Source organism: Martes martes (genome assembly GCF_963455335.1).
Source record: "Martes martes genome assembly, chromosome: 14".
Lineage (NCBI taxonomy): Eukaryota > Metazoa > Chordata > Mammalia > Carnivora > Mustelidae > Martes > Martes martes.
The window spans coordinates 82409350-82425409 of NC_137902.1; the positions used below are offsets into that span (position 1 = coordinate 82409350).

The 16060-nt window shown below is 42.3% G+C and overlaps 1 protein-coding gene across 1 annotated transcript in view; it reads left to right on the top strand.

Moving 5' to 3' along the window:
- Positions 1-8480: 8480 nt before the first annotated feature.
- TSNAX (translin associated factor X) overlaps positions 8481-16060 on the top strand; it is a 34121-nt gene continuing 26541 nt past the window's right edge. The window contains exons 1-4 of the mRNA XM_080822691.1: positions 8481-8669; positions 9146-9250; positions 11560-11674; positions 15053-15183. Coding sequence (XP_080678817.1) covers positions 8654-8669; positions 9146-9250; positions 11560-11674; positions 15053-15183 — 367 coding nt within the window. The 5' untranslated portion in view covers positions 8481-8653. The remainder of the gene's footprint in view (positions 8670-9145; positions 9251-11559; positions 11675-15052; positions 15184-16060) is intronic.

Here is a 16060-nt window from a genome sequence, read left to right on the forward strand (position 1 = left end):
CTCAATTTAAAAAATTGTTAAAAGTGGTATGAAAGAGTACAAGTTCATATACACATGTAAATGTATACAGAAGGGATAGAGGGAGGGTATAGGGATATAGAAGGGATACAGGAAGTGCCAGGAAGGACATGGTTGCCATTTTAGATAGGATTGCTAGGAATTTATGTCTCTAGATACATTCTACTGCTGCTGTAACAAGTGATCACAAACTCATGGCTTCGAGCAACACAAATTTATTATCTTACAGTTCTAGTGGTCAGATGTCAGAAGTGGATCAAAAATTTTATTGGGTTAAAATCAAGTGTTTGAGGCGCCTGGGTGGTTTAGCGGGTTAAGCCTCTGCCTTTGGCTCAGGTCATGATTTCAGGGTCCTGGGATCGAGTCCCGCATTGAGTCCCACATCGATCTGCAGAGCAGAGAGCCTGCTTCCCCTCTCTCTCTGCCTGCCTCTCTGCCTACTTGTGATCTCTCTGTCTGTCAAATAAATAAATAAAATCTTAAAAAAAATAAAATCTAGTGTTTGCAGTGCTGCATTCCTTCCTGAAGCTCTAGGGAGGAATCCGCTTCCTTGCTGGTTTCCAGCTTCTTGAGGCTTTCTGCATTTGTTGGTTCAAGACCTCCAGCCAACAATCTCATCACTGTTACTTTTTCTACTGTCATTATCTCGTTTTCTGACTCCCTTGCCTCCACCATTCACTTGTAAGTATGCTTCTGATTACATTGGGCCCACTTGGATAATCCAGAATAATTTCCCTATCTCAAGATCCTTAATTTAATTACATTTGCAGTGTCACTGTTGCCACTAAAGTAACATATTTACAAGTTCCAGTGATTAGGATGAGGACATCTTTGATTTTTTTTTTAATTTTAAATTTTAGTGGGTTAACAAACAGTTCAATATTGATTCATCACTTAGATAAAACACCCAATGCTCATCAGAAGTGCCCCCATTAAAATCCATCCCCCCCGCCTCCCTCCATCAACCCACCCAAGAGTCTCTCATGCTTTGTTTCCCTCTCTCCTTTTGCTTCCCCTCCCTAAATGTCCATCTGTTTTCTTTCTTAAATTCCACATATGAGTGAGATCACATGGCATTTGTCTTTCCCTGACTGACATAATCTACTTAGAATAATACACTAGCTCCAACCATGTCTTTGCAAATGGCAAGAGGTCATCCATTTTGATGGGTGAGTAATATTCTATTGTATATATGTATCACATCATCTTTTTCCATTCATCAGTTGATGGCCGTTTGGGCTCCTTCCATAATGCTACTGTAAATATTGGGGTGCATGTACCCTTTCGAATCCGTATTTTTCTATCCTTTGGGTAAATACATAGGGTAATTCCATTTTTAGCTTTTTGAGGAAACTCCATCCTGTTCTCCAGTGGCGGCGCCAGTTTGCATTTCCACCAACAGTGCAAAAGGTTTCCCTTTTCTAGGATGTGGACATCTTTGGAGGGCCATTATTTGGGTCACCACAGAAGGACCCAATGAGAAGTTGCATTTTCAGTGAGGAAATGAAGAAAAGAACAAGTCTGGAAGAAATCTGTTGAAAGAGTCATTCATGCTAAGAGAACAGAAGGTGCTAAGGCTTTGAGGCAGGACCACGTCTAGGCTTTTTGAGAACAGAAGGTCAAACAGGATGGAGCAGAGGCAGCACATAGTAGATGAGAACAAGGTAATGCAGTGATGGTTAGGGCCAACTACGTAGGGTCTTGTAACAGCTTTGACTTTTTCTCTGTGGTAGAGGAGTATCCTTGCAGTTTTAAGTAGAGGAATAATATCATCTATATTTTAATGACATCACTGACTGCTGTGTGGAAAAAATACTAAAAGTTGGGCAAAATTGAAAACAGGACACCAGTGTGTATCAGTTATCTATTGCTGCATAACAAACTACCCTAAAACTTAAGGGCTTTATAGTATTTTTTAAGATTTTATTTATTTATTTGACCGAGAGAACACAAGCAAGGAACACAAGCAAGGGAGGGAGAGAGGGAGAAGCAGGCTTCCCGCTAAGCAGGAACCCTGATGCAGGATTCGATCCCAGGACCCTGGGATCATGACCTGAGCTGAAGGCAGGTGCTTAACAACTGAGCCACACAGGCGCCCCAAACTTAAGGGCTTTAAAATGACTTTGTTTTGCATGATTCTGTGGGTTGGATGCATGGTCCTTTTGCTCCATGGTGGTGACTGCTGGCGTCATCATCCTGTTGCATTCAGGAGGGAGTTCAGCTGGGGCTGGAAGGTCCTAGGAAGCTTTACTCACATCGCTGGCAGCTCGGCTGGGTTGGCTGTGAGGAAAGGAGCTGGTCAGGCCTCTCTCTCCAATAGAATAGTCGGACGTCTTACATGGTAGCTTATGGTTCCAAGAGAGCTAAAATGGAAATTGTCGGGTCTAGGCTTGGAATTGATGCAGCATCACTTCCTCCAAATTCGATTAGTCAAAACAAGTCAAAAAGCCAACTCAGGGAGTGCCTGGGTGGCTCAGTGGGTAAAGCCACTGCCTTCAGCTCAGGTCATGATCTCAGGGTCCTGGGATTGAGCCCGGCATTGGGCTCACTGCTCAGCGGGGAGCCTGCTTCCCCCTCTCTCTCCACCTGCCTCTCTGCCTACTTGTGATTTCTCTCTCTGTCAAATAAATACGTAAAATCTTTAAAAAAAAAAGCTAACTCAGTTCTAAGGGGAGAGAAAACTGACTACGTCTGGATGAGGAGGACTGGCATCTATATTCAGTTAGAAGAGCACTGCAGTATTCCAGGTGCGAGATGACAGTAACTTGGGTAAGGGGAAAACAGAATTTGGGGAAGAGGCTGTAACATGAACACATGCTGAGGGTAGAACCAACCGGATATAGTAGTGATTAGTGCCTTAGTCTGCTTGCGCTGCCATAAAAGAATACCATAGAGTGGGTTGCTTAAATAACAGACATTTCTTTTCTCACACTCTGGAGGTTACAAGTCCAAGATTGGGGTTCTAGGGTGGTTAGGTTGTGGTGAGACCTCTCTTTCTGGCTTGCAGATGGCCACCTTCTTGCTGTGTGTGTCCTCATATGGCCTTTCCTTGGTGTATGCACACGGAGAAAGATCATTCTCTCTTTTTTTGTAAGGTCCCTAATCCTATCAGATTAGGACCCCACCCCATGAATTTACTTAACCTTAATTACCTCCTAAAACTCCTATCTCCAAAGACAGTCACATTGAGGGTTGAGTTTCCCATAAAGCAATTTGGGGGAATGCAATTCAGCCCATAGCAAACAGCATGCAGAATGTGAAAGACAGAGGAGTCAAGGATGACTCTAGTTTTTCAGTCTGATACAACTGGAAAAAGAGATTTACATTAACTCAAATAGGAAATAATGCTAAAAAGAGACGGGCTTTGGGGGACTGGGACGTTCAATTTCAGACATGTTCATTTTGAGATAAATATTAGACACTCAAGAAATAGGTGAATAAGATAATGGGTTATGGGTTTGGACTGGATATGAATTTTCTGGAGCAGAGACATAAAGTGGGGTTTTATTAGATTATTGATGGCATTTAAAACCACCAGAATGAAATCAACATGTCAGTAAGTATAACAGAGAGGAAGTCTTTTCAGCAATTGATTGTTGAGTTTGGGGAGATAAGGATGAGCAACAGAGCATTGGGAACAGGCTAGGGAGGGGGGAGGAGGCCGAGAGAACGTGGTGTCTGGACGCGGCACCAGGAATAACTGTTAAATGCTGCTTATAGGTTGTGAGATGAGGAATAAGTATTGATCACCAGATTTAGCAATGTGGAAGTCATTAGTGATAGTGGTAGCAGCAATTTCTAAGCAGCCATAGCCTGATTCGAGATAGACCGGAAGAGTGGGAATACAGGTAGTATAAAGGTTTTACTGCAAAGCGGTGGAGAAATGGTAGGTAGGTTGGGAGGTGGAAGTGGTCAGGAGACTCTTAAGATGGATGATATGACAGCAAGTTTGTATGGTGATGGGAATGATACAGTAGAGAGCAGAAGAAAAAAAATAATAACAATAACAATAATAATAATATAGAAGAGAAAGGGGAGAATTACTAGCATACACAGAAGAGAAAATGCCCCAGCTACTTGTATGGCCCACTTGTCCACTTCCATTAGATCTATGGCCACACGTCCCCTTCTCAGTGAGGTATCTTCCAATTGCCCTATTTCAAGGGCAACTCACTCTCACCCCTGGCAACCCTATCCTTCACCTTTTTCTTTCCCTCATTTTGTTTTTCTCAATAGCAATGATCACTTTCTTTTTTTAAAATTATATTTTAAGATTATTTATTTATTTATTTGACAGACAGATCACAAGCAGGCAGAGAGAGAGGAGGAAGCAGGCTCCCTGCTGAGCAGAGAGCCCCATGTGGGGCTCGATCCCAGGATCCTGAGACCATGACCCAAGCTGAAGGCAGAGGCTTTAACTCACTGAGCCACCCAGGAGCCCCCAACAACAATTACTTTCTAATGCTGTATACTTTTTTTGTCCTTGTCTGTCTCATCTCACTAGAAAATAAACTTTATGTGAACAAGGATGCACAATTCTTAGAACAGTACCTGTGACATGACTGGTGCTCAATAAATATTTGTTGAATCATTAAGAAAACGGTTGGGTCCTCTATGGCACAAATCACATTGCCAGGCATAAATTAGGCATGGAAATGTTTGTTGAAGATTATCAGATCTGTAAGGTTAAAGTACTTTACATCTTTTTAATTATAGATTATTAAAAGTAAGTTTAAGCCACGTTGTTTCATGTTCTTCCTCAATGACACTTAAGTATGTCTATGTATCTACATGTATATACCTACAGGATTTGAAATGAATGTTTCCCAACAGTCTTCCAAAAAATTTTCTTAACAGCTTTATTGAGACAAAATTCACTTATTTACAATTCATTCATTTAAAGTGACAAATTCAATAGTTTTAAATATATTCACAGATACATGCAACCATCATCACGATTCTAGAACATCTTTATCACCTAAAAAAGAAACCCTATATACTTGAGCTATCCATTCCTTCCCCCACCCCATGCCTCTCAACCCAAGGAACTGTAAATCTACTTTGTACAGATCTGTCTATTTGAAACATTCCAAATAAATGGAATCATATAGTACGTGATCTTTTGTGATGGGCTTATTTCACTTAGTATGTTTTCAAGGTTCATTCATATTGTAGCATGGATAGTATCTTATTCCTTTTTATTGCTAAATAGTATTCTATTATAGAGATGGTCCACATTTTGTTTACCTATTTTATTTTAAATTTATGTAAAATACATTTTACATTTATTTTACCTATTTCTTTACCACATTTTGTTTTCCTTTGTTGCTGGACATTTAGCTGGTTTCCAGGATTCCAATCTCTTCATTATCGTAGGTAGTGCTGCTGGGAACCTTCATGTACAAGTATATACCTATTAGTGGAATTACTAGGTCATGTGCTAATTCCATGTTTAAATTACTGAGACTGCCAAACTGTCTTCTTACAGTGAATGCACCATATTACATTCCTACCATCAATGAGAGTTCCATTTTCTTCATATCTCCTCTACCACTTGTTACTTACTTAAAAAAAATTTTTTTTTAATTATAGCCATCCTCCTGATTGTGAAGTGGTATCTCGTTGTGGTTTTGCCCATCGCTTTTTATTCCCTCAAATACCAGTCCCCTCTCCAGTAAAGAATCAGAAGGAAAATTATTTTCTCCTACTACATCCTAGAATTGCTTGAAAGATAAATCTGTGAGTTGGTATGTATACACTTCACAATACTACTTCAGACCCTATAGATAGCTTCTAAATATTATGTTTATTTTTAAAATGGTCACTCAAGATTCTGACAATTTCCCATAAGACCCCCCCCCCCCCAACCAGGATTTATTTAACAACTATGTACTAAGGTAAAGGCTAAAACAGAAAATATCTTGAGAAGCTGTATTTCTTCTCTTGGTTGATTATATGCTTTTTTAAAACCTCAATCCAATTTTGATATCAGATTTTTTTTTCCTATAAAGGTGGTAAGTGTGAGGATTTATAAAAACAGGTGCCTGGAAAGCTTACAGCTTTATTCAGAGTCAAATGTGGGCAATTAGAATGCAACAAGAGGAGGAAGGAGAACCTTTCTAAAAAGTAAGGACTTTACTTTTTACCTTCCGTTTCCCAACATGGGAAGTAGTTTTCCTTTAAAAACAAACAAAAATATGTTTTGCCAAATACCAAAACTATGTGAGCGCCTCTGAAGTCACAAAACAAGGAGACAAGGTGGAGATGCTTTCCGCAGGTTACCAGAGGTTGAAAGGTATTTCCTGACAAGGGAGCAGCTACAGATGGGTCACCTGCCGAAACTGCGTATGCAAATAAGTGTCGGGAAAGTGTCCCCGGGATTCACCTCATTTGGTTACTTTAAGAAGTCATTACGGGTTATGAAACTTTGTGTTCTAATCCTAACAGGTATGGGAAGCAGTGAAAAGCAGTTCAAGTAACACGGCTGTAATTCAACACTTGAACAGCGAGTGGTGGCTGGAGAAAGAAATAGGGCTGAGCTAGGTTTTGGACAGTTGAGGTCTTCGGAGCTGCTATTCCAGTAGAATTAGAAAAAAAATACCCTTTTCTCAGACTGTGATAAAATAAATATTAACTCTAAAGATGTTCATAAGTTACTGGCTTCTTTGGACCTAGAGGGAGTCACACGAAAATGATTCTATTTATACCAGAGGATTTCCCCCCCTCAATTTAACCAATAAAGGGGGATACTGGTGGATGTCAGCACAGGCTTCCCATAAACTCAGAATTATTTGCCCCAAATCTACAAAGCAAGAGTCCTGAGCAGCCTATTTCATACAGAAGGAATTTGTTTAATCAGTTCACGTATTGGAAGAGCTGCAAAGAAACGGGCGGGTGGTGGCTACCTTCTTGCTTCCGAGTCGGGAGAGACTCCGGAGATCAGCCAGAGCAGAAAACCTTCCTGGGACACACCTGTCTCCGGCTTGAAAATACCGCCGTATCCTAGCCAAACCGTCTCATTTACTAGTCCTTTGTCCCTAAATTATAACAAGGAGGAATAAACAAGGACGGCGTGTACCACACGTGCCCACAACACGGAGAGTATTCAGAGACAGTGTAATAAAATGTACTCGTTTTCCCCACTAGGCCTAGGCCACCCAACCACCAAGCCTTACCCTGAGTCTGTATCTAGATGTCGGATGGCTACTTAGTTACCCATCAGCCTCATTCTTCGAGAAACACTTATGGAATCTTGCAAGCGCTACGGGTTCGGGGCGGGGGGTGCGGCTGCGGGGGGGGACGGCCTATAAAAAGTAGGAAGTCTAGTAAGATACGGCGGTACCTGCCCCAAATAAAAAGCTCACAACTTGGTGCCGCATACCTGTTGTTACCGACCTCTCGCTCTTCTTTTTTTGGAGCGCGACGCTGGGAGAAGGCTATGAAAGCTATTTTTTTTTTTTTTTTTTTTAATTTGACAGAGAGAGATCACAAGTAGGCAGAGAGGCAGGCGGGGGGGGGCGGGGGGAAGCAGGCTCCCCGCTGAGCGGAGAGCCCGATGCGGGGCTCGATCCCAGGACTCTGGGATCATGACCTGAGCCGAAGGCAGAGGCTTAACCCACTGAGCCCCCCAGGGACCCCGAAAGCTACTATTTCATTGAGCATTTACTTTGCCAAAGGACACTCTTCAGGGAGCCTCAGTATTAACTCACTTGGTCCTCGAATAAGCCTAGGACGCAGGTCTTCTATCCCTATTTCACAGATCAGGAAACCGAGGACAGACGTCAACTGTCCTCAAGGTCGCCCACCCAGGCCGTGACGGAGCCAGGAGGAACAGAGGAACGCGAGACCCGGCGGAGGAGGAGGCGCCGAAGGGGGAACGCCGGCTGAGGGGGGGGCAAGGGAGAGCAGGGGTGCGGGGGGCAGGGGGAGGAGGAGAGGGCGGGCTTTACCTTCGTCAGAACGCCGCTAATGCCATCCACCTACTGATTTGCATATCCCCATTCCTTTACCTGCTAGCGTCACCGCCAGGAATGGGAAGTTTAAACTCCCAGCTCCGTAGGGTTCGGCCTCGAGCCGAAGAAGACCTTCCCATAGGCGACCGAGGGCTCGCTCCTTCCTCAGCCTGGTCGGGGAGCCGGAGGGCCGGCTCCTGCAGGCGAACTACAACCCCCATGACTCCCCGCGCGGAAGGCTGGGTCCACGGTGCGGGAACGTGGGGGTATTCCAAAGGTGCCTTGAGAGAAAAAAAAAAAAAAAGTACATCTTCCGCCGCTTTTCTACCTGCACACTGGCCTCGCCTCCATCATCTGTTTTATTAACACACTGTGCAGTGAACCGTATAGAGTCGCTCTGTCTTCAGGCACAGCCGAGGGCAGGCATGACCGCGGCGCGCGGGCGCGAGGTCCTCGGGCCGCGCGCGGGGCGGAGCCAGGGGCGGCCGGGCCGGGACGCAGGCCGGAAGTGTGCGAGGGCGGAGGGAGAGGCGTGAGTGGTTGCGAGCGCGCGCTTCCGGCCAGGGCGTCGACGTCGGCCGGCTGCGAAGGGGTTCTCGGCGGGCTCTCCGGCTAGCACCTTACGCACCCCTCTGGCTCCGAGGCGCTCAGTCTCCGCTCATCTCGCCGTAGGCCTTGACGACATGAGCAGCAAAGAAGGTGGCGTCCCCAGCGGCGCGGGGCGTTATTTATTCCAAGGGGGAGAACCTCCATCCTTCCTGTCGGATTTTCCACCGCTCTTCACCCTTGAGGGATGCCCGCTCCCTTTGCACGCTCGGGGGGGCGGGGGGCGGGGGGGCGGCCCCGGTGATTTCCCGGCCACATGGCCCTGTTCACACCTCGCCCCCTTTTTTTTTTTTTTTTTAAATCCTCGAGTTGTGTTTTTAAATCTTAGTTCAGTAATTGCTCCACCTTGTGCCAGACCAGGGAAGCCATTGGTGGAGGCCCGGGTGAGTTGAGCCCCAGGTTTGGGGGAAGAAAGGCAGGGCTGATGTTCTGCAGTCCGCCGAGAAAGCCTCGGAGGCCAGGGCCCCGCGGCCGCCCGTTTGGAAGGAAGGGGCTAGCAGACCCGGACGTGCGTCCGCTCTTGGTGGTGGGAGAGCCCTCTCCAACTTCTTTCTCCTTCTCTACGTAAGGCTCAGGAGGGTTCAGGAAAAGGAAGCATGACAATTTCCCACATAACCAGAGAAGAGAAGGGAAGGATGTTAACTCATCTTCACCCGTGATGTTGGCCTTCAAATGTAAGTTCCCTGGGATGGAAGTTAGCGAGGGGAAGAGCACGGAGCGGGTGTAGCAGGTTGGCTTAGACGTGTTGTGCACACACAGAAACAGCCGTCAGAAGGGAAGAGGTGCCTGTGTGGCTTTTTTTTTTAACTTTTCCTGGAGGTTTGCTGTGATGCTGGGTCTGCCATTAAAGTCGTGATCGCTCAAGTGTTGACCTCCCCCCCCCCCCCCGCATTACAGTTCTACAGGTAAACGTTAATTAATTCACATCAGAAACCCGACGTACAAATACGTATCCACTGTATGTAAGTCAGGTGTATAAATACACACACATATTTAATTAGTTCACTTTTAAGCATGTGTTGGTTTTGTTTCCTCCATGAGACTTTTGAAGACAAGGAGTACGTTTTTGTTTTGACCGTAACACTTTGCGCAGAGTGGGAACTAATCTGTCAGTAAATCATCTATCTGGTACGCAGATGCCATAGGTATATAATGTGTCAGTGCATGTATATAGGTTATTCGCAGTCTTTTTGACTGGGTCAAGTTGCTCCTCCTTTCAGAACAGATGAGCATAAAATTCTCCTTCCTGCCATCCTGGATCCACCCTCCTGTACCTTATGGTTTCTGCGGTTCAGGAACCCGAGAGGGCCTGAGCTATAGACTCTAACTTCCACTTATCTGAAGGCTCGATCGGAGCTGGAGGATGCGAAGCAATTGACAAGTTAGGCCTTCTGCCAGCAGCCAGCACTCAGTCTTCACAGGGAGGCCCCCCGTGGTGCTACTCAGGTGTCCTAACGTTACAGCATCTGGCTTCCCCAGTCAGAGGGAGGAGGAAACCACAATCTCCTCATGTCCTGATGACCGTGCAGTCATTTTTGCTACATTCTGTTTGTGAGAAATGAGGCAGTTTAAAAACTGCTTCATGTTTAAAGGGAAGGGGAATTAGGTTTCACCTTTTGAAGGGAGTCTCAGCATAATTTCGGGGCATATTTTAAAACCAACACGGCATCTACAGGGATACTGGGAGGTATAAGACAACTTGTGATTGAGTAGAGAGCACGTTGATAAAAACGCCACACACAGTGAAAAAACTGCAGTGGGTCGCATATTCCCCATGTTTACACTTTGACATCCTATACGGAGCTGCTTGTTTCCAAGCTTATGTTGCTTTTGTTATGTTTCTGTCTGACTTTTCACACATAGTTCTTTAAGCTTGAAATTGTTTCTGATTTGCCTCCCCATTGTTCATCTGGTGAACTGTGGTTTTCACGACGTAGCTCAAGGGATCTTCCTTGGAAGCCTTTTTGATTTTTTTTCTCAAGCAAATTTATAGAGAGACGTTGCATTTATTCATTATCCATTCATCTGTTTAGTTATGAAATATTTATTGCGCATCTACTCTTACTAGCCTGTGTTAGTAGTGAACAAGAAAAATATGGTTCGTGCTTTCCTGCACCTTTACGTATATTTATTATGTATTTTTTTAATTTGTTTACATCTTTATCTTTTACTGGACTAAGCTCCTTGAAGATAGGAATTGTCTTATTTTACTTTGTATTTATAGTACCTAATTCACAGTGATCATTAGTATTTACAATAAATAATGAAAGCTTTTGATTATCTTGATATATTAGACAAAATACCAGCTTAATTATTATCTCAATAATAAAAGAGCAGATGTATTTGGTCCTTGTCAACCTGTTAATTTGATTAATAGTTTATTTAAGTTCTGGGGTTTTTCTAATTTATGCAAAATACATCTCTGTGCTCCCTACAGGATAGGCAGTTTGCTAGGTCTTTGGCATGGCAATGCTTCTGAAATAAAGTGGTGATTAAGGGTTAAGTGGTTTGTGGGTATTTCAGTGACTGGGGCTTGGAAATTCAGGAAGTTGGTGTCCTTAAAAGTTATAAACTTTTAATTCAAAGAAAATCCAGATTTTTGTGGGGGGAGGTAATATTGCATGTGGTAGGGTGATTTTAAAAAATAGTTATGTAACTTAGGTAGTTGGAAGTAATTTTTGTAAGTCTCCTGTGATAACGATCTCATGTTTACTAGATGAGGTTTTTTTGTTTGTTTTTTTACAATATGTACAACTTATTGTGAGGCTGTGAGTGGTAAAACCCAGTTAAAGCATACCTGTGTTTAAAGAAATAGTATTTTGGTTACTAGTAGTCTCTGATTTCCAGTACTTTAAAAATGAATGAGATGGTATGCTCCTCATTTTTACAGAGTAAATAATAGTTGCTTTATTGTGCATAATGGTGTTGTTTTATAGGCTTGAAGCATAGAATATGCATTCTTATGGTTGTAATAATGTGTTAGCATTTCAGCAGGAACTTGATGCAAGACATGACAAATATGAGAGACTTGTGAAACTTAGTCGGGATATAACTGTTGAAAGTAAAAGGACAATTTTTCTCCTCCATAGGATTACAAGGTGAGTAAATATATTTAAAATTTGTTACAGTTGCATACAGTTTGATATGTATTATAATAGTATTTTGTAATTCTTTATACCTTAGTAGACAGTAACTATCTGTTAGACTATTCTGTGATTTATTCTGTGAACCTGGGATCAGAAGAGGTTAGCAGGAAGTAGTTTGTTTTTCTTGTTTTTTGTTTTTTGTTTTTTTCCAAGAGAGTGAGCCATTGTGAGCTGAGGGGGAGAGGGGAAAGGGAGACGGAGAGAGAATCTTAAGCAGGCTTCATGCACATCATGGAGCTAATGTGGGGCTTAATCCCACAACCCTGAGATCATGACCTGAGCCAAAATCAAGAGTCAGACACAATGGACTGAGCCACCTACGCATCGCACTAGCAAGTAGATTTTAAGAATAAATATTTGAATCACTATAGTAAGGGAAAGTTCTTATTTTCAGAGTAGCTAGGGGTTTTGTGTTAAGATCCCTCAGTGATGTAGATGTTATTTGTGAAAATACTTAATTTCTAATGGTTTATTAGAGCCTGCTACATTAAAGCTTTCTTTGGATGATACACGCGAAATTTTAATATTAGATCGGTGTTGAAATCTGCTTTATCTTCCCATTCATTGTTCAAGTCATTGCAATCTGCTTTTCTGCCTCACAACTATTGTAGTTGACCTGTTACCCTCATATTACTGAATCTAGTACATACTCTACTTATTCTACATTTTTGTAGCATATGATCCCATCGACTGCTTAATTGTTTTTTTTGGAACTTCCTTTTCCTTCAACTCTGAGGCATCTTGTCTTTGAAATTTCTTTCTGTAAGAATATTTCATTTTATTTTTCTAGGTAGTCTCTGTATATATCCTGGATTCCTTGGTTGCAAACAAAAGAAACCAGCTTATGAGGCGCCTGTGTGGCTCAGTTGGTTAAGTATCCTACTCCTGGTTTCGGCTTAGGTTATGCTCTCAGGGTCAAGAGATCATGCCCTATGTTGGGTCTGCACTCAGTGTGGAGTCGGCTTGAGATCCTTTCCCTCTCCCTCTGCCCACCACTCCTCTGCTGGTCACGTGCATGTGTGTTCTCTCTCAAATGAATGAATGAAAGGAAAGAAAGAAAGAAAAAGAAACCAGCTTAAACAACCCTAAGCAGAAGAGGGAGACAAATTATAAAGATTCAGGAGTAGCTTGTGAATGCAGCTAGGTATTGCTCTCTTCCATCTTTGCCTCATTATTTTCTTCCTATTTCATTTAATTGGCTTTCTTTGCTTCTCTGTTTTACATGAGGTTAAGAAGTGCCCACCCGGTAGCTCCCCAAGAGAGACTCTTGTTAAAAATTACAAATGCCTCAGGATGCCTGGGTGGCTCGGTTGGTTGAGCGGCTGCCTTGGGCTCAGGTCATGATCCCAGCGTCCTGGGATCGAGTCCCACATCGGGCTCCTTGCTCAGCAGGGAGCCTGCTTCTCCCTCTGCCTCTGCCTGTCTCTCTGTCTGCCTGTGCTCACTCTCTCTGACAAATAAATAAATAAAAAATCTTTAAAAAAAAAAAAATTACAAATGCCTCTAGAAGGATTTACAGTATGTATTTTATAAAGTGTTTAAGTAAGTCCAGATATAATTTATGGTCTTTTTATTATTAAAAATATTACTGGGGGTGCCTGCGTTGCTTAGTCAGTGAAGCGTCTGCCTTCGGCTCAGGTTATGATCCCAGGGTTCTGGGATCCAGCCCCGCATCTGCCTCCTTGCTCAGAGGGGAGCCTGCTTCTTCCTGTCCCTCTGCTGCTCCCCCTGCTTGTGCTCTCTCGTGCGCGCTCTCTCTCTCTCTGTCAAATGAATAAATAAAATCTTTAAAAAAATATTGCTGAAGTATTCTAGTCACTCATTTACAGTTTTTTTCATTTACAGTTTTTTTGTTTTTAAAGATTTTATTTATTTATTTGACAGACAGAGATCACAAGTAGGCAGAGAGGCAGGCAGAGAGAGAGCTCCACAGAGCAGAGAGCCCGATTCGGGGCTCGATCCCAGGACCCTGGGATCATGACCCGAGCCGAAGGCAGAGGCCCCAACCCCTGAGCCACCCAGGCGCCCCTCATTTACAGTTTTTAAGATAACATACTAGTGGCTTAATTTTTTTTTTAAACTTTATTTATTTATTTGACAGAGATCACAATTAGGCAGAGAGGCAGGCAGAGAGGAAGGGAAGCAGGCTCCCTGCTGAGCAGAGAGCCCGATGCGGGGCTCGATCCCAGGACCCTGGGATCACGACCTGAGCCAAAGGCAGAGGCTTAACCCACTGAGCCACCCAGGTGCCCCGTAGTGGCTTAATTTTTATTGTTTTATTTATTTTATTCTATTAAGTGGAAGTGTATTTGCCATACATAGATTTATTGGAATGTGGGGCTGTAAACTTTGTATTATCACCTGACTCTAAAATTAGTTTTTGCTTGTTTTTTAAATGAGTTCTCAGCTTACATTACTGAAAGATTTTAAGTAATTCTTGAACTTGAGTTTGTATTATGGAAAGAAGCAACACTGTTTTGACTAATTATGAACACTTTTTCAATAAAAATTGCAATTTTGAAAGAACTGACATCAGTATTCAGCAGTTTAAAGAAATAATAGAGCTGTGACAGGAGATCTTAATATTTTAGAAAAAAACATATTATTGTATGAAGTCATCTTGTAAGTATTTCTAAACCAAAAATGTACATTGGTATTATAGTAAACTTAGTAGTAATTTTTAGGAAAATAATAAATTGTATAAAAGTAAAGATACTGAATGAAAGAAGTCAGTCACAATACCGAAAGATAGGTACCGTCAGCAGATTCCATATTTCATACACAAATTTTGTGTGTGTGTGTGTGTGTATATATGTATATTTAAAAAAATTTTTTTTAAAGCTCTGTGCCCAGTGTGGGGCTTAAACTCATGACCCTGAAATCAAGAGTTGTATGCTCTACCAACTAAGCCAGCCAGGCACCCCTGATTTTACATATTTTTAATAAAATAGAATTGTGGTTTTAAGTTAGAAGCATCCAGATACAATATTTATTTAGCTCTGTGTTCATTGATACTTAGATTATTTCCGTCTTTTTTTTTAAAGATTTTATTTATTTATTTGACAGAGATCACGAGGAGGCAGAGAGGCAGGCAGAGAGAGAGAGGGGGAAGCAGGCTCCATGCTGAGCAGAAAGCCTGGTGATGGTGATGCATGCAGTGCAATGCGGGGCTCCAATGTGGGGCTCCTATCCCAGGACCCTGAGGTCATGACCTGGGCCGAAGGCAGAGGCTTAACCCACTGAGCCACCCAGGTGCCCCAGATTATTTCAAGTTTTTCACTAACAAAGCATCTGGCTGATATTCTGAAAGTGCCAATATTTTGATTATAGTGCTCCTGATATGGAAGAGATACTGACTGAATCAGAAATTAAATTGGATGGTGTTAGACAAAAGATATTGCAAGTAGCCCAAGAGCTCTCAGGAGAAGACATGCATCAATTTCATAGAGCCATTACTACAGGTAAGTGTCGGTTCACTTCAGTGGTAACATTAAAAGAAACAAAGACACTGTTACATGATTTATGTGTGAGTTGCATGAATTTTAATTGACACTTGGTGGAAGGTTACTGGCTTTAAAAATTGGGACTTCGGAATAATAATATAAAGATAACCTAGAAACATTAATTGGCTTTATTTTTCCAGTTATGTAGAATAGTCATTGATAGATTTTAATAAAGTCATTGGAAAAACAGACCTAACAGAAGGAACTTTATTCTTGAGCGTGTAGGTCGTATTCACACAGGGCACATCTCACTTCTCAGTGTGGGTATATCTCACTGGTGACTCTGAGATTCTGTTTAATCAGGCTCATAGAAGAGAATGTATTGCCTAGCCAGGTGGACCAAACATCTCATGGTGTGACTCCATACTGGAATTTTAGGATAGTACTGGGTTTATATAAATACAAATCACTTTATATATGTACAAATCAGTCACATAAATATTTAAAGTGCTTGGTTCTTTTCATCCTTTTCTTAATGTGAGTTCATTGACAGAAGAGATACCAGATAATTCAAAAAGATAAAGTCAAAGGTTGATTCATATTTATAGAAGTATATGAAAGTTCTCTGTTGCTATCAAATAGCTGATTCCATTGAACTCTGGACATTTCATCATGAGAAATGAATTTATGTGATACCTGCTCAGTGTGTCCAGTTTTAGTGTGAACATTTATAATTTCAACTTGTTTTTCAGAAATGTCAACCTGTAGAATATTCAGATGTCTTTTGTTGTTGCTTAGTAATTATATATACAGTTGACTCTTGAACAATGGGTTAAGGTTAGGGGTGCCGACTCCTCCCACAGCCAAAATTGTACATAAAACTTTTGACTCTTCC